The following is a 19,142-nucleotide window of genomic DNA, read 5'->3' on the forward strand; positions in this document are numbered from 1 at the left end:
GGGCCAATTTATTATGTAGTCAACTACACCCGGGTCTCTAAAATTGATCAGGACGATATCTCCCTCAACATCTTTACATCTGCCACCTATCCAGGGAAGGCGCCTAACGTGTAATATCTCCCCATTAAGATTATTGTTTATTGGTCTATGTATGCTTAGCCAATGGACAATTTTGTTTTTCAGCTGGTAAAAACCCTCTCTCTTATTGTCCGCTAGCACGGGAACCCCCGTTAGGACCACCACCAGAGGCACCGCCTCTGGGGGTAAGTCTACTTGTAGCCCGTGATTCCCCATATTACCATAATGGCTAGAACTTCCCTGTTCCTGCCTCATAGACTCCTTAGTAGCCATAGCGTTCCCTTCCACTGGCTTAGTAATAGACGTACTGATTGGGTGTTTCCCTATCATAGGGGGCCCCTGTCTATGTAAATCAAGCAACGGCTGGTTTAAGTTCTGTAAGGGATTTATACCAGGTTGGGGGGGTTCCTTGGGAGCATGGGTGGGGGGGTCCTAGCATGAGTAATGTTCCTATGTGCTTGGACCATTCCCGGACTGGTCATTTTACTCAGGGTAGACTCTATACCCTCCAACCTCTGCTCCAATTTCTTCAAACTATTGGTAATAGGTAAAATTAAGGTGCTAAACAGCTCTCCCAATTTGGTACACAGTGATGTAGATGAAGCGTCCGACTCAGCTAGAACCTCGGGGGTCAGATGGATTTCAGAGTTGGTCACGGCCAAATCAGAGTCCGTAAAAGGGTGGAATGGATTCAGATTTGGTCTATTAACTGGTCCAACCGCCAGCTTTGTACCAGCACTATGTGTAGCTGTGGTATGGCACCCAAAATCATAATGGTTATGTTTTGTTAATTTAGCCTGGCCCAGCCGCTTCTTGCGTCTTATTTTCCTCGGGGGCGGGCCATAGAATTCACCCTTATCCAATTTCTTGTGCTTTTTCACTATTGATTTACCACGAGCAGGCAACAGCTTTCTAGGCACCATAGGGCTAATTATAGCATTAGAGAGGGCAGTATTACTAATATCATGTACTTCGGGGGGGACAACCCACAGGTGAACAATCACGTAATAGCAAGGGCACACCATCCTGAGAAAAGGTAGCATCACTGGCCCCGCCATTACCATCAGCGCCCAAGGGTTCCTCAATAATACTGACTTCTACAGCCCTACGCTTCATATTTTCAACGGAGCGACGGCGCTCAGTCCTACGTTCGTCCAAAGAAAGGTCCCTCTTTTCCTCCCAGGCGACGTTCCTGAAGTACATATCCAAAGGGCCATGAGTCGAACCCCCCGGCTTTTCCCCACTCACTTTGTCAGGGCTCTGGGCCATAGGTACGGTAATAACCCTCGCTTTGGTGACGTCAGATGGCGCTAGGGCGTCTGGGAGATGTGGTCTCCACTCGCCGGGGCCGCAGAAAAGCGTGGCGGCAACAGCAACGGCAGAGGGACACCCAGCGGGACAGCAGCAGCACTCAGGTGACCAGATGCGGACAGGGCAGGACACCAGTAGTCACCCCCTCGCTTTTCGTGGCTCCAGAGGTGTCAGGGTTCCTGTAAAGATCTTCCCGCTCCACCGAAGGAGCGGCGTTCTTTTGAGCGCCTCCGGGCGCTTTGGTGACGTCAGATGGCGCTAGGGCGCCTGGGAGATGTGGTCTCCACTCGCCGGGGCCGCAGAATAGCTTGGCGGCAACAGCAACGGCAGAGGGACACCCAGCGGGACAGCAGCGGCACTCAGGTGAGCAGATGCGGACAGGGCAGGACACCAGTAGTCACCCCCTCGCTTTTCGTGGCTCCAGAGGTGTCAGGGTTCCTCTTGCAGGAGCTGAGCTGACTTCACACCGGTTGGGAGTCGTTGCTGCTTGAGTTGGTATTGGTTCCTGGCTTCTGGCTTGTTCCTTGCTTTTGGGAGCACACGTCTTGGAATTCCTGGCAATTTCACGGGCTTCCAATCTTTTAAGAAGGATTTACACTGTGCTGTTTCAGTGGGGCGCGAGAGCTATGACGGAGAAACACGCCTCCGTGTAGCGATAGGTGACCACGCCCCCCGGCGGCAATGGCGGTGCTTCTCAACGGCTCTGGCGTCCGCAGCGGCAGTAGCTGAGGATAACGGGGACCAGCCAAACTTTCCGCGCCCTGGAAGCTAGAAGGCTTCAGTTTCTGCTGATGGGTACAGATTTTTCGATCCTGGCAAAGTTCGGCAAACCGCGGGACCGGGAGTAATATCATTGAAAGTGGCAGCTACCTCGTTGCAGCGAAGACGTCAACGAGCAAGGTTATAATGATACTTCTAGCCATTGCCCTTCCAAATATTCAGGAAATACTTTAACAAAAAGGGAGGCAGAAATTCATCAAGTTAAGCTGCTGTCGTCATCCAAATTTTAACCAACTATTTCAGTGTTTGGCTGTGATAATAGCAGAAAAAAGAGTATTGTTAGTGTGAACTTTGGCCACTAATTTCCCACAAATCTGGAAATATGGAAATGGCAATACATTTGAAACATGAATTAAGAAAATATTAATAAATACTTTTATTGGACAACAGGGACTACAGTTAAAAGAAGAGCACAAATCACTGTAGTAGTTAATTATTTTTTCACGCAGGACTCTTAACCTAGTTGAACAGGGTTTAGATGGGACCTTTAGAAGAATCTGTGTTGTGAACGGTTTGAGTGAAAAGGAGCACATGCTGCTGGTCAGTAAAGACCATTCTGATGAATATGTCATATGAATCATTCATTGGTCCAGTGTATTGCAATTTCCAGTGGCATTGCAGAGCAACTCTTAGGGTCTGCCTGCCTTAAGATGAAACTACAGTATTCCCTGGAGTTAACAAAGTGCTGTTTCGTCAACACAGCTGAAAGATTTGAAACAATGACAAGTGACTTTATGACCCTGGAAGAGTAGTGTGATGGTCGCAAGAAGTATTCAGGTTTGTCCCAGGTACAAAGTTAGACATCCTCTGCAGCAATACTCTTGTAACCTTAAAGTCATTGGTTCGAATCCAGTTTGGGGTGACTCAAACATATATCCATAAGAGTTCAATAAAATGAGTGCCAATGAGTCAGTTATTAGTAACATATATTTTTCAAGTGCTTTGCCACTTCTATTTGCATTTTGTTCCTACTCATATATTCAGTACTGTATAGGAAGGGGAGATTTGTGAAAGATTGTAGTGTGATAATGATAATGGTGCATAATTCAATGAAGAAGTTTAATGAGGTGAAATCCAAGATTCTAATTATGTTTTAACTGAAGAACAGGGATATGTAATTAAAATACTTCTTGACAGAATTAACAGAGTGTAAAGAGCAGGAATTATTCAGCAGAAGAGTAGTCCTAGATTGAAGAGGCACAGAGGTCACATTAGAACATATTAAACTTAAGGAGAGAGTTCTGAATTACATGGGAACATGCCCAATTGAATTTATAGAAAATATCAGTAAACCTGTTTAAGAAAGCTTCGAACAGACTTCTTTGAACACCAAGCTATGCTAAAATATGATTCAGTATCATAAAATCAATCTTGGAACAAATGCTCATCAGAATAATTGCGAACGAGAATGCCCTGGTGGAAATCCAATATTGAGAAACTCAAGACACCTAGGAGCTGCAAGCTAGACTTATTCTATCCACAGAACCTTGAAGAATCAATTCTGCCAATGCAACCTCAGCTGTGGTTCAATCATTCTCTGATAATATTCACTCACTCTAGTATCCCTTACAATCCATCCCTTCACCAAGCAGCTGCCTATTGCTCTTCCCCTTAGCCAAATAAACAGAACTGACAAAATCAGTTTTTGGAAATGCCTTAATTCCAGTACTAACTAAACGATAAAACACAACTGACCCCAAGGTGCTGTTAGTTGCTGTACATTTGAAATTATTATGTCATGTGACACATTGTTCCACTTAAAATGAAAATGCAAGGGATGAAAATTAACATCTGTAAAATTATCTAAAAGAAAAGGTGGTCAGTCACATTGTATGCTAGGGATCCCTGCCTTCAGCCAGTGTTCAATCCTGGCTACAAATACCATTAGCAGTTGGAGTTTCACATATAAAAAGACCCACTACCAGCTGTCAAAAGGAAGATAACCTCGCCAGTTGCCTAGATTTCATGTAGTAGTGGATGCAGGAGAGCTTTATCTGACATAACAGCATCAAAACAGACTTTCCTACTTTGCCTGGGGATTGTTCAGTTGCTGCAAATGACAATTAATTTCTATTTGTGTGGTTGTCACCTCTGGAATGGGCATTATTTCTGACCAGACAGTAAGGACTATAGAGAGATTCAGAACTCGCTTCCCCCCTCACTTTAACGCATCGGAGAAATAATCAAAATTGCATGTTTTGACAATCCTTCCCCTTATTAAAAAGAACAAAACAAAGTGGATTTTTCAAATTCACCTTTCATAGCACAGTTACTGCAAACAGACCCTTAGGTAGGGACTCCTTAAAAATAGTGATAGTCTTCAACAGATGCAAAACTTGGCTTCAGTTAAAACAACAAAAATAATTACCAAATCAAATTCTTATTCAAACTGTCCTTGGGAATTTATCCAGCGGTCTGCAAAGAGGCCTCCACCCTCCCCCTGCTAAGAACAAGTGAATCTGAACCCTCGGATCCAAATGTTATGTTATGTTAAAAAGATTTATAAGAGCGCACAAATACCCGGAGGTGTCTTGGCGCTAGGAAATGCCAGCCTCAAACTCGCCCCTAATACTGAAAGGACCAGGTTTGTAGTTGCTTTCTGAAAACCATCAAGGAACTAACATTCCTGAGTTGAAAGGGAAGGGAGTTCCACAATTTCGATGCACCATAATAAAAACTACGGCCTCCCCAGTGCGCCATATATATTCTCGGCACCAACAACAGTCGTGCCCCCAAAGACCGAAGCTGTCTAGTTGGTTGGTACCATGTAAAAAGATCCTGCAGAAAAGATGGACCTAGGTGATGCAGAGCTATGAATACGATGCATAGTGTCTTGAATTCAATACGCCGAGATACTGGAAGCCAATGAAGATTACGAATTTCATTAGAGACTGAGCAATGTCTGGGGATGTCAGATAGAAGGCGAGCTGCAGAGTTCTGAATCATCTGAGGTTTCCTCAGACACTGCTTCTGGGCATTGAGGTATAAGCCGTTACAGTAGTCTAACTTAGATTGAATAAGGGAAGAAACTACTGTTTTCCTGGTGTTATCGGGAATGTAAGGGAATATTTTCTTTATTTTCTGTATGAGAAAGTAAGAGGCAGACACCACGGTATTCGTGTGATGGCAAAGAGTCAATCTATTATCCATTAACACACCCAGATTCTTTGCTTTAACCACTGGCTTTGGTGGTGGGCCCAACTCCGCTGGCCACCACAGATCATTCCAGGGGGGCTGTATACTGCCAAAAATCAAGACTTCCGTTTTATTGGAATTGAGTTGTAGGCAGTGTGCCGTCATCCATCTATTGATGGCACTCATGCAGCATCTAAACTGCGAGGCCGGGGAATGTTGAGGTTTATGTGCCGCTACCACAATCTGGGTATCGTCGGCATAAGTGGTCAGGTTGAACCCAAATTCCCGGATGAGAGGGGCCAATTCAGAGACATAGATATTTAACAATGAGGGGCTTAATGAACTGCCCTGAGGGAGTCCACATGGAAGAGTGTAGGGGTCTGAGTTAAAACCATCGATCGATACGGTGGATCTTCGATCAGTGAGAAAGGAGGCCAAAAGTGCCCGCGCCGTCTCTCCTACTCCCAACTTCTCCAAGCAATTTTGCAAGAGGGAGTGATCCACCGTGTCGAAAGCAGCGGATAGATCAAGAAGCACGAGGGCTGCCGCGCCTCCTCCACCCATAACTGCTCTAATCTCTTCTGAAGCTTTAATCAGTGCGGTCTCCGTGCTATGATCTTTGCGGAAGCCAAACTGGGAATGATCTAACAAGCTGTTTGCGTTAATGAATTGTGACAGTTGATTGTTCATCATTTTGTCCACTATTTTCGCAGGCAAAGGCAGTCTAGCGATAGGTCGATAATTAATGGGATTTGTAGCGTCTAAGGTGTTTTTTTTAATAAAGGCAGAATGGATGTCTCCTTCCAGCTAATCGGGAAAACACCGGAGGCAAACATCAAATTAACAGTATCTGTAAGACCTGGACTCACCAGATTTGCCAATCCTTTGAGGAAAGTCGGTGGGCAAGGATCAAATGGTGAACCAGACTGAGCTTGAAGTACATATTTTCTTACTTCATCTAAGGAGACCGGGGAGAACGCAAATGACATGTGATTAGTAGTGTCTAAGCCACATGAGAGTGGTAAAGGGCATGAATCAGAAACCTCTTTAAATGCTTGAAAGATATCTAAGACCTTACATAACTATAGGCCTATTTCCTTCCTGCCCCTACCTGCCAAATCATTGAAAAAGTGTTGAACCAAAAATTGGTTCAATTCCTATCTGAGCATCAGCTGTTAGACACTGCTCAATGCAGCTTCAGAAGCTGTCACAGTACCGAAACAGCCCTGATAAAAACCACTGAAGAGATCAGAGCCATAGTGGATGATGGGGTTACTGCTGCCTTGGTCCTCCTTGATTTATCAGCAGCTTTTGATGGGGTCAACCTTATGATTTTCATCAACCGGCTCAGGGCTGTCGGTATCAAAAGGTCCGCTCTCAAACTTTTTGGATCCTTTCTTTCAGAGAAAAAACAGACCCCTTTGTATCAGAACCCTTTAGTCTGCCATGTGGAGTTCCCGAGGGGTCCTCCCTCAGTCCCACGGTATTTAACATATTTTTGTTAAACCACTGGCGGCCTTGATCAGAAATGTTAGTCTTAACCCAACTTCATATGCAGAGGACACTTAAATAGTGGTTTCCATATGCACAACTGACAATCCTACCGGCCAAAATTTTAAACAATTACATGGTAGAAGTTGCACTATGGATTAGCCACAATTGTCTAAACTTAATTCAGGAAAAACAGAGGTAATTATATTCGGGAACAACCCAACCTTGTGGGCCCCATCCTGGTGGCCTCAGGAAATAGGCATCCTTCCCACTCCAGTGAAAAATGTCAGGAACCTAGGTGTGGTTTTAGACACAAAACTGACTCTTGGACCACAGGTAAAGCAGTTCTGCTTTTTTTACCCTGCATATGCTGAAGAAGATCGTTCCCTTCATCCTGGCTGGTGCTCCGAGAACTGTTATCTTGGCTCTAGCACTTGCAAGACTATTGTAATGCCTTATACATTAACATGCAGAAACAACATGTCAACAAACTCCAAGTGTTACAAAATGCGGCAGCTAGAGCATTAACTTGAATACTCAAACACAATCATGCTGCCCTTGCCATTAAACAGCTTAATTGGCTTCCCATCAGGCAGAGGATCTGGTTCAAGGCCCTCTGTCTGGCCCACAAGGCGGTGTAGGTCCTGAGTTTCTGCAAAAATCCTTCAAGTGGTACCTGCCAGGGAGGAACCTCAGGTCCAATAGAACTGGGCAGCTGGTGTTCCAGAGGTTTAAATGTACAAGCTGGGGAGGCAGACGCTTTGTTAACACCACTGTGAAGGAATGGAATATCCTTCCACCCAACATCAGATTCATCCATAGCCTACTCATCTTCAGAAAAGCATTAAAAACCTGACTTTTCCCTAAGTAAGTTCTTCTCAGAGATTTTGATTTTCCTCTTTCACAGTGCTAGCACCTAGACACCTTCCGGTAATTGTTTGCACTTTATAAACTTCAATAATAATAAAAATAATTTTTAAAAAATGCTCATCACTGATCATTAGTGGAATCCAGATGTAATTCAAATTCCTCAGCTGTTTTTATTTGGAACATGAGGCCCTGGCTCCTTCAAAATATGTTTTTCACCATTCGCCGGCCATAACTATCCATTCAACTAATGAGCACAACACCCATCAGAAAATATTCAGTTGGCAAAAACATGAAGGCTGGCCCCCAGAAATACACAAGCAATACCATAAATCCGTGAGAACAAATTGTGAACTGTACAGTTACCAGACTTTGGACCGAGCGATGTAGGATAGGAGAAGCACACAGTACTGACACAACAACTGCAGTAAACACTTAGCAAACTGCAGGCAACCCCTCACTGATTTACTACTTGTTTATCACTTTGATTATACTCTAACATTCAGCAGCATCTTTATGGACTTTAGCACACAAACACCTCACTGGTCAATCTATACCTCACTTAGGTGAATCTTCTGGGTAGAACCACAAGTAAATGAAAACAAGCATTTGCAATGCAATATGTCTTGCATTTACGAATGTTAGAGTTCTTGGCATTGTAAATGTCAATGCCTTTTATTTATGTTTTGTTTTTAAAAACAGATAAATAAAAGGCATTGCCATTCACAGTGCCAATAGCTTAAACTCTGGCAAATGCTAGATCTATTGCATTGCAAACGTGTTTGGCGCCCGTACTATAAAAAGTTTTAAAAAAGCGTTAGGAGAGAGCGTGTCCTGCCTGCAACAGCAGGCAGGACAAAGCTATTTGAGAAAATAGTGCTTGAAGGCTGTAATTAAAGCCTACCTAGTAACAACACACGTAACGGGGTGTCGCCATGGGAGGATACAAAGTGAGACAAGACGGTACTAAGGAGGGACTACTAAGCCTATCGACCAATGAACAGCCACAGTTTACAGTGGACAATGACACAAGCCAAATAAAAATATGGGCGAAGAGTGAGCGGAGCTTCAAGTCCTTACATGAATACAGCATGCCTCGCAGAGCAGCGCATGTGCTTCCCAGGCTCAGCCTAAAAAACATATTGGAGAGACGTTCTGCTGAGAAATCCAAAAGTAAATCAGTTAATCATCCTTGGCCTTTATGATAGGAATAAGCAAGGAATTGGGCAGGCTGACCTGATCTGGTAGCCCTTATCAAAAATCAAGTTATGTTTTTCTACACTGAACATAAATCTCCCATCTGTGCTAAGGTACCTACATAATTTTTATAGAATAACTGGCCAAGAGATATAAGAAATCCTGAGCATGGCTTCTAGTAAGTAGTTCAGCAGATTATGAATTCATAGACTGAAAACAGAGACTTACTTAGATAATATGTAGATAACAACATAAGTCAGTTGATACCTTAAAATAACTTAGCAGTGTCGGAAGCGTTCATCATAGGACCTAAATAAATTATACAAATTTGTCTGTAGACCCTAATTGCAACCCATGAGGTTATTGCTCTTTTATATGCTTTTCTCCATTCCTGTTGTCTAATGTTATACTCCTCCCATTATTCTGGTATACCACGTCATTACGTGTGTTTGATAGCCTTGATATCTTGGGGATTGTTCAGTTGACAGAGGGCAGTGCTATCCGCGCATCCTATAGCGGTAGGTTTGGCAGAGATCTGTATTAAACGTGCATTCACTGCCATCACAACTCTTACTTAAATTGTAACTTTTTCATTTTGATCCAACTTCATGGCCTCCAGGTAGAGCATATAATTGAGGATTTGCTATACATAGGACATACATTTGGAATGATGCATTAACTCTTAGTTAAAACAGTTAAAATATATATATATTCAGTGGGCCAGACTAGTGCCCCTTCCTATCAAATAATTAAATCCCGGGTGGAAATCCCTTGATCTTATAACCAACTGTAGAATTTGCAATTATAAAACAAAATCCCTGCTACACTTGATGTGTTGTTGCCCGGCCTGTTACAGTGTCGTCAGAAGCTGCTAAAACCAATGTGGCTATCCAAAGGAGCTCGGACAGTGAAAGAAGCTATGGTTCTGTTCTCTGGCACCGTACCAACAGACTTGACCTGATTTGGGAGATATATGGCCGAGCTGCGCAGCAGACTTATAGAAGAAGAAGATCCGGACAACACTGGTGTCTTGAATAGCAGCAAGGCATTAAATAGAAAACAAATTTGTTGTTAATTCGTTTAAAGCATAGTTTAAAACAATACATTGAACTCTGTCGCTATGATGCTTATAAAACTATTTTTAATACAAACAGTATTTTCAATCGGTCCGAATTTTATTCACGTGAACTTTTTATAGATGTGAGATATACTGTAAAGGATTTTAAGCAATCATGCTCTTCATTTTTTACTGATGTAAGATATATTGCAAATGGGTTTAAGTAATTGTACAATAAAACTTTAATTTATATAGATATGTTATAAATTAAATGACATAAAATGTAAACTGTCTTTGTTTGGCCTATCAAACATAATTTGCTTTGCTTTGCTTTGGTTGCACATCTTGCATCATGTTCTCCTTTTATTTTTTTCAGGTTCTGTTCAACCAATTTAAGTACTTTTTCAACCTATACTTTTTGCTTCTGGCCTGCTCTCAGTTTGTACCTGAAATGAGACTTGGTGCTCTATATACATACTGGGTTCCACTGGTAAGTACTTTGATTTTTTTTTGTAATGTATGAAGTTTCATTTCTAGTCTTGTTTTCTTATTGCTAACTTTCCTCCTGAGATTATTGGGGCAGAAGTAAAGGGTAGTTAAAGTCAAGTAGGAGTGCATTAAACTTAAAATTCCTTTGATTTCAGTGGTTGCAGAATGTCACCTTTCTTGCTTGGTGTGTATGCGTGAAGAGGTGGAGCATTCTTTGCCCTGCAAACAGTGCTCAGTGTATCATGAAATACACTCTGCAGTGCCAACAGCTAGTTTGATGTATGGTCGTGAACCTATTGTTTCGTTTGGCTTTTCCTTTGCAAATTAAAGCATGTTGAATTGTGTCTAACATGTTGCAGATTCTGGCAGACACTCCTTCAGTTAGCGGGTACTTGCCCTCCATGTGGTCTTTGTAATTTTTCGCCCACTACTGTTGAGGGTGGGCTCTTTGTGCCAACCAGTCATTATGAATTCTGTAGTTATTTTATGTTTGTTTATGTGCCAAGGCTGCTAAGCTCGCACTGGAAATATCTTTCTGCACGTTTGTTGGTCATCAGAGGAAAATATTGCATATCTTTTTCAGGGTGGAGGTGCTGGCATGCAATTCTGTTATTCGCCCCACCCCCCCCTCCCAACCCGCCTAATGAACAGTAATGGTCTGAGAATAATAAAGACTGCCTATGACAGAATTCCTATGGAACTGGCAGCTTTGGCTAATAATGGCCTGCAGCTGCCATGATGCCAGAATCTGCAGTGGTTTAAAGGTATAGTAAGTGTACTTTCTCAAGCTTGTAGCATAAATCGTGAGAGCCGGGGCAACAGGTCTGCTCTGTGAGGAGCGATGTTCTCTACCTATTGCCCCAGCCGCAAGTTTGTGGTTCACAAGCATCTTGTTAATGTGGGATCTCCAATGCATTCTTTCGGAGAGTCGAATACTGAGGTAATCGAACGTGCTGACTCTCTCCGTGGGTATTCCTCCCCGGGTAAAATTATGCCTAAAAGGTTTATAGGGGTTAAATATCATCAGCTTGGTCTTAGTGGTGTTAATAATCAGCCCCATGGAGTTACAGAAGAGCTGAAACCTATCCAGGAGTCTTTGTAACCCTTCCGGGGTCTTGGAAATCAGCAGTGTATCATCTGCAAACAGGAGACGAGGTACCCTATCTACTGCCAGGGCCAGGGCATCAGCTGGAATTTCCTGAAGGAAGCTAACCACCCCATTCACATATAAGGAGATCAGTTTAATTAAGCAGAGGGTGAGAAATGGGCCAATGGAGAGTTGGATAATCTAGAAGGCCCTTTCAATGCAAACTAATTCATGGAGCAAAGTTAAAAATATTCCCTTATGCTCACTCCACACATCTTTCCTGCTTCTTAACTTACTTCCTCTCTCGTGTTTACCCCTTGTTGCCAATTTTTTCTGTTATTATTTTCTGCACTCTTCTGAATTTCTACTTGACTACATAATTTAACCTTGATCTCTTTTTGCTCTCTTATTATTTCTTCGGCATCTCTCTCACTACCTCTCTTCTTTCACACTCTAACAGCTAGAGTCTCTCACACGTTCATCATGTTGCATCCTTTTTAGGTCGAGCCTAGAGTCAGCGCGTTTGAGCTGTTCTGCGAGACTTGTTGTAGTGGAGTAGGGAATAGAAGCCCCGCCGTCTCTCTGCCCATATTTGCCATTGGCTTGTGTTATTGTCCTTCCTAAATGCTGGCTTCTGATTAATAAATAGGCTTGTTAGTCCCTCCTTAGTACCGCCTCGTCTTCATTTGTCACCTCTCATGGCAACTGGGCCTTTTACTTCGGCTGTTACATGGTACCTGTTATTTAGTCTTTAAGCACTATTTTCCTTATCGTGTTTCTCTTTCAGCAGGCATGATGTGCCTTGCTTACATTCAGCCTGTGGTGCCTTCTTTGCCCGCCATCCCTCCCTCCCAAAGTCCATGATGCCTACCTTACCCCAGCCCTCCCTCCCTTCCGTTGTCGATGGCGCCTGCCTATTGGCTATGCCAATGTTTTTTTTTATTTATTTATGTTTTTCTCACATTTAACACCATACGCTTCCTACAGTCAGCCTACCTCAAATGAAAATTCTACAGTAAAAGCAAGCAACAGGAACGCGCCCTCTGCAAAACAGAGTTGATATCTTACTCACGATGTGTTCTTTATTACAGAGCATTAGATTCACAAAGTAGGACATGTTGCCATTTTGTATGGCATTGATACAGATAGTTGCCAGGTCCATTCTAACCGGAAAGGCAGACGTGTCTGATGCGTCATGGTGATTGGCCGTCAATGAAACTTTAGAGCTTAGGCTTTTTCAATGCTTTTAGCACAAAGTACTGAGAGCAGTGCATCCACTGCCACCCTCTGTACCGAGCAGTGTTTGTCACCTAGTTACAGAAGAAAGCACAATCATGCAGTGCTCTGAGGGAATTGAAGGGCTTCGGTCAGATGACCTGTTTGTTGAAACAGGGATTTTCAAAGAACATGGTAGGTGGGTGCAATACATCAACAGGCTTTAAAGACAAGCATTTGCAATGCAATAGGTCTTGCATTTACGCAAGTTTAAGCTATTGGCATTATAAATGACAATGCGTTTTATTTGTTTTAAAAACCAAAACATAAATAAAAGAATTGTCATTTACAATGCCAATCGCTCAAACTCGGGTAAATGCGAGACCTATTGCATTGCAAATGATTGTTTGCGCTCTGCTTCACCTCTCACCTACCTTCTCTCTTCTTTCTCCCATACTTCTCTACACTTTGTAGGGCAAGCGTAATGATTTTTGCCAACCCAGGTGAAAGCTCATTTTCCATACCACTCCCTCTCTAGTAATGGTATTGGATGCTATTGTGACGATGGAGAGAAGCATCCCATAAATGAACAAGCATTGGCATGGCCAACAGGTCTCGCCTTTGGGACCTTATTCGTGTTTAGCCAGAGATATTGACTTTGCCTATGTCTTAAAGCTGTGCTGTACAGAAGTCTGCAGCATCCTAAAAAGTTATAATAAAGAAGTGTGAGAAGCATTTTTGTTACCTTATATACGACCAAGAAAGCATTATGTACAACTGAACGACCAAATTAAACAAGGTAATGTTAGATTGCACGAAGAACAACACCTACTTTAAAATGTAAACTAAACAATAAATATCACCAGGTTTCAATAATATGCTTGCTATCAGATCTGCAGCTTCATAACACCACGAAAACCAAGGATTATTATTTACCACCTCAATAGTGAACGTTTAATAGAATGAACAAATTATGACAGAAACATGCTATGAATTAAACATCTAGCCTGCAGAAAACAAAGACTTCCTGTCCATCTCATTCTTTGATCCAAAACAGAATTACACGCTTCAACTCTCCTTAATAATGCAATCACTGTACAACACTTCTGCCCCATGCTCATGTAAGGAACTACAGACATCAGCTCCTGTGCAATAAAATGCTGTCACGTTCTAAACCTTTATAACGCTTAAAGCTGTAAAGAGAGAGTGCAGATGCTAAGACCGCATTTGAAGGTTATCTGAAGTGTATACATTGACAAGAAGGGGTTCTGCCTGGCTATGATTCTGTACTGAGGGCACTGCAAATGAGGACACCAGCAGGCTGATCAGACAGAGAGGCAAAGCAAGTAACTGATTAACAAGGGCAGTGGACTATAAGGGGCTGACGGGTCAATGCGAGCAGATGACTGCAAGGGAGGACCATTTTAACTGGCAAAGGCAGGCGGTGGGTATCCCTGGTGGTATCCTCATTTATATAGCGTGCTTTTTTTCACAGTCGGTGTATAAGTCGTAATATATAGATAAATATGGTGGGGAGAAGGGGGGTTGATGATGAGAAAGGTCGTCGAATGTAGAAACACAGAGCTGGCGCTGGCAAAAAGGAACAGGAAAAACAAACCAGTGATGCGTGTGCACCACAGAGGAGCAGGGCCGGGAATCGAAAGTAGTGGTGCGCGCGCACCACAGAGGAGCGGGGGGAGGGAGCACGGCAGCTGCAGCGAGGCGAACGCGCGCTGCTACGCGTGCTGGCCACCGACGGGAATGGGCGTTGCAAAGGCGGGACATGCTCCCGCCTTTGCCCAATCGCAAACATGCGAAAACCAATGGCGGGCAGCGAAAGCCTAATCACACGCACGAGTGTGTGAGCAGCTTTCAGAACCCACTTACAAGATGTCTCGCGCTGCGCGAGCTGCACTGCACACTGCAACGCTAGGCGCGAGACCTAAAAACACCTAACATTACCTACTTAGGTAATGCTGCATTTACACACAGAAGATATTTATAAGGCATCATGTGGCTAGGAATACCTTCCTTGGGGTGTTGTGGCCCATTTTTAGGTGTGTGTGATCCTGGGATGTGTGTTGTTCAATTCTTAATTTAATGGCAAGTGGTACTGTCCCTCTGTTTTGAGACATGTGGATTTCAGACCTGTTGTTATAACTTCATTCACATGATGAAACTCACTGAATCAAAATTCACGGAATTAGATCTGTGTTGCCCTTATTTACTTGCTGTGGCCTGTTTTACATCATCAACTGTATGACCGCTATTGTGACATCATTCACAAGTGACTAGATGACAGGAATTGTGATACTGTTGACTGGATAATATCTGTTGTCAGCAGGTCTCATTGATGACCGAATGACTATTGCTGGTTTGACACCTCCAAAGAATGCACCCATAATAACAAAATTCCCTGAATTAGAGCCATTGTGTCATCATTCATTGAGTAAGATCCATTGTCAAATCATTAACTGCATGAGTCATATTGTGACACCATTCACTGGATGAGCCACACAGTGTATCATGTATGGAATGTGGTTGAAAGATCTGCTCACTTGAGGTAGCATATTTTCAATTTTGCAAGCGCACCTTACCGTGCTCATTGTATTTTATTGCGGGTGCCATGTCTGCTGGTGCCATGTATTTGTTTCTATTTGATCTTATGAAGGACATCCTATGTTCTGTGGTTCAGGCGACTGATCTGTCATTTCCTAACGGCAGTCAGTTCCTCGATTGCGGAGGTAGAAGCCTTCAGAGGATGGGCTCCTGGAATTAAATTTAGAAAGGAATAAAGTACCTTTACTTGTAATTCCTGGTGGACTCTACTACTCTTACATGGATATTGTTACAACACACCTTACTGTGTTTGATGAACATCTTCCAAGAGTGCATTTTAATCAATGGTATAGTCTAAACTGCTTTACTACCAACCATTTGAATCAATCAGTTAAAATAGGGCATTCCTTGTCTAGTACTGTTAACCTTCAGCAAAGTATTTCTCAATGTTTTGTCCTGGTTCCAACCCTTTTCATTATGTACATAGAACATCTTGGGGTCGACCTTAGCAAATCAGTGAACCTCCACCATGAATATCGTGATGATTTGCTACTATATCTCTGATGATGGTTAAATTTATCTTGCACGCCCTACCCCAAGGGACCTCTTGGCTCTGGGTTTCTAACCAAGTTGCCTCATTTATAGAGGTAAATATGCAGGCATCTACATAAAGCAGAGTAGCTGGATCTTAGTTTGAGATGATCAACTGTGCATTGTATAGGTTATGTTCTCATACCTTTGGTTTATAATATGATCCTGATATATGGAGCAGGTTTTGGGAAAGACTTCTTAATGAAGTTGAAGGCTGGTAAAGAACATTTTGGTTACTTACATAAAAGAATACTATGTTGTTCATACTTTTAAACACCCAGCCTCCTATGTACATTCTGTTCTGGCATTTACTGATCTAGTACGGATTATATGATTTCTTTTGGCCTACGTCTGTAATAAAACATATTGCTGAATGTTGTGCCCTGTGAAAAAGTTGCTTTTTGTATCAGGAGGCCTTGAAGAGCTCCAGCAGTCAAGTCTTTCATGCTTCTTTAACTAGGGATTTGTTGGAGGGAGAACGTTATGGTAGTATAGTTGTTGGTCGGAACTACTGATTACTTTGCTTTTCTAGATTAAAAATTGTTTCATCAGGTTGGAAAACAAAGCTCTGATTCTTTACTTTTGAAACTACTCTAATGGATTGACCATATGTTTTTTGGACGTGGAGAGCAAATTGGGTCTACCTTTTCCCTTAATCACAATTACTTCTCTTTTGTAAGTGTTAATTTGCATTTATCACTCATACATGTTTATACCCTTTCCTAGATGTCCTGCGGTTACACTGAAATTACACTAGTCCCTAAAAACGTAATGTTTACTTCAGTAGTGTAAGGTTTACTTGGGCATAAGACTGTACCTTAACCTGACTTTTCTTAAAGATCTTAAATAAGGGAGCAAGATAGATGCTACATAAAATTAGGGCCAATGAGGCCTTTGAAGAATCCCACATACGAGGATAACTTCCTGAGTGGTGATAGAGTCCAAAAAACACTTTATGATCGTTCACAACGGAAAGACCTAAACATTTAAGTTATTTAATATCTGTGTGGGCTATTGCGAAGCGTTTATGTAAGATAGTGGAATAGTTCAGGATGTCAGAAGGTGCGAATACATCCAGCGTGATCAATAGGCAACCTGTCCCTTTATCAGCAAACCTGAGTGTGTCATCCCAGAAGCCAGTTAGAGCAGATTCAGCCCATTTAAGAGGGAATGGTAACCCACCATTTGAAAGTTGACCCCTTAAAAATTGAGTTCTTTCTAATTTCACCAAGGACATTAATTTTACAGGTGGAATTATGGTTTGACTCCTCTAGCACCTTGGTTTGTAATCCTGCAATATTGAAAATGCTAAATTAGAGGGTTTTGTTCTCGATGAAAGGCTCAACGTTCAGTCTCAAAGTTAATGCCTTTCTGGGAGTGCATGTTAAGTTGGCTCTTATTGTTCTGGACAAGCACCGACCACAATTGTAAGTGAGAAGCTACAGTCCAACGCTGTTTCAACATATCTCTTTCTGAGGCCGGCCGCTTCCTGACACATGATTCCTTTAAGAGACCTGCCCCTTCCTGTTCCACCAGTATATAAAGAGCTTTTGATTAGTTTATCAGGTTAAATGTGTGGTTGCTCACACACAACACCTTAGTGGACCTCTTCAGGAATCGTATTGTAAAATATTTTGAAATAAACAAACACACTGTTTTCTCCCAGACAGTGTGGGAGACCTTGAAAACTTTTTTCAGTGGCAGAGTGATGGCCTATGATAAAGAGAAGGCTAAAGATAGGGTGGCCAGGGTGACATGACTTGAAGCCCCAATCACTAGTTCAATCGCTGGACAACTGCTGCCAGTAGTGTAGATATCCTTCAGGCCCTGGAGATTGCTAGAGCATTTCTCAAGCAAGCACAGGTGAACTTCACTCGAACTGGGTGGCTCATGGATCAAAGCAGGATTTCTGCTATGAGTGACAAGACAGAGAAGCCGATATACTGGTTAGCTAAAAATGGGTGTGCAAGTAGGTTAATCCAAGCCATACCAATTAAAGATGGGACACTATTTAAGACTGCTGTTTAGCTCACCAATGGCGTTGCATCATACTACGCAACGGTATATGAATACAGACCTCCCCTGGAGAAAAAACATCCCATATTGAGGGATCTCCCCGTCTGCACGTTATCACCTGAGGGCAGGCTAGACCTGGACCTCCAAATTTCTGATGCTCAAATTCTTGCAAAAGTCTTGGCCACAAGACTTATCAGGGTGATAAAAACCTTGGTAAATGAGGACAAAAACGGATAGCTGCGCAACAGAAACACATGGCTTTGCCTTCATGCCATCCTTGCCTGAATAAACAAACTGAAAGGCAACAACGATCTTCTATGGCTTGACATAGGGAAGGTCTTTGTCTTGGTGCATTGGCTGCTCCTGTTACAAACTCTTCGTAAACTGCAAATCTGCCGTTGCTTTCTTGGTTTCGTCGGGACCCTTTACACTTCCACGTGAGCACAAGTTGTGTGTCAACGGTGCAATGTTGACCCCCTTTCATGTCGGGAGAGGTATATGTCAAGGTTGTTCACTCTCTCCTTTATTGGGTCTCGCTGGCGTTGCAGCGCGAAGCGCTGCCGCCAACGAGACTACTATTGTTGCCGTGTTGACTCCCAAGGGAGACAGACCGGGGCACGCGCAGCGATTGGGGTCTGTGCACGAGCCGATTCTGGTCTGTGAACGCGCTTCACAGTGGAACAGCTTGTTGGTCTGAGCGCGCTTCACAGTGGAACAGCTTGTTGGTCTGAGCAAGCATGGTGGTTGAAGGGTCGTTGAAGGGGAGCGACTTGCAGAGTCTGGATTTAGAGCGGATGAGTTATACCGGGGGAGAGCTTGGGGTCTCGCTCGTCTTGAATGAGCCATGTCTTTCACCTTCCTACGCCTCGTCATGCTCCTCCCCCCACTCGGACTCGGAGGGAGCTTTCAACTGTGTCAGTGTAGAGTGCAGCGACTGGAATCTCTTCACAGGTACTTAACCTTTACTCTGCCAACGTTACGGGCTACTGAGAGCGGAAGTTACAGACCCGTAACATTTTCCTACTTAGTTAAATTCATTAACGATTAAATTGGGGATATCTCAAAATCTGGGCGTCTTCGGACTAAATCTGCACTATTGGCGTGTGTGGGCTACATACTCGATATATATGTTTGCTTTGATTAGGAAAACTACATTGAAAGCTTAATTTATACATACTGTTACTACTTTTATGATTCATATTGGAAATCGCAGCCATGTTTTCCTCCCTAGTTCTTTATATATTTGAGACGCAATCGTTGTCACTGGAG

At 42.9% G+C, this 19,142-nt stretch overlaps 1 protein-coding gene across 1 annotated transcript in view; it reads left to right on the forward strand.

Annotated features, from left to right (window-relative positions):
• The window catches only part of ATP9A (ATPase phospholipid transporting 9A), a 555,816-nt gene that overhangs the window by 83,240 nt on the left and 453,434 nt on the right, over window positions 1–19,142 (forward strand). Inside the window, exon 3 of the mRNA XM_085619138.1 lies at window positions 10,293–10,406. Coding sequence (XP_085475264.1) covers window positions 10,293–10,406 — 114 coding nt within the window. The remainder of the gene's footprint in view (window positions 1–10,292; window positions 10,407–19,142) is intronic.

This window comes from Triturus cristatus, chromosome 7 (genome assembly GCF_964204655.1).
Source record: "Triturus cristatus chromosome 7, aTriCri1.1, whole genome shotgun sequence".
In the NCBI taxonomy this organism is placed as follows: domain Eukaryota; kingdom Metazoa; phylum Chordata; class Amphibia; order Caudata; family Salamandridae; genus Triturus; species Triturus cristatus.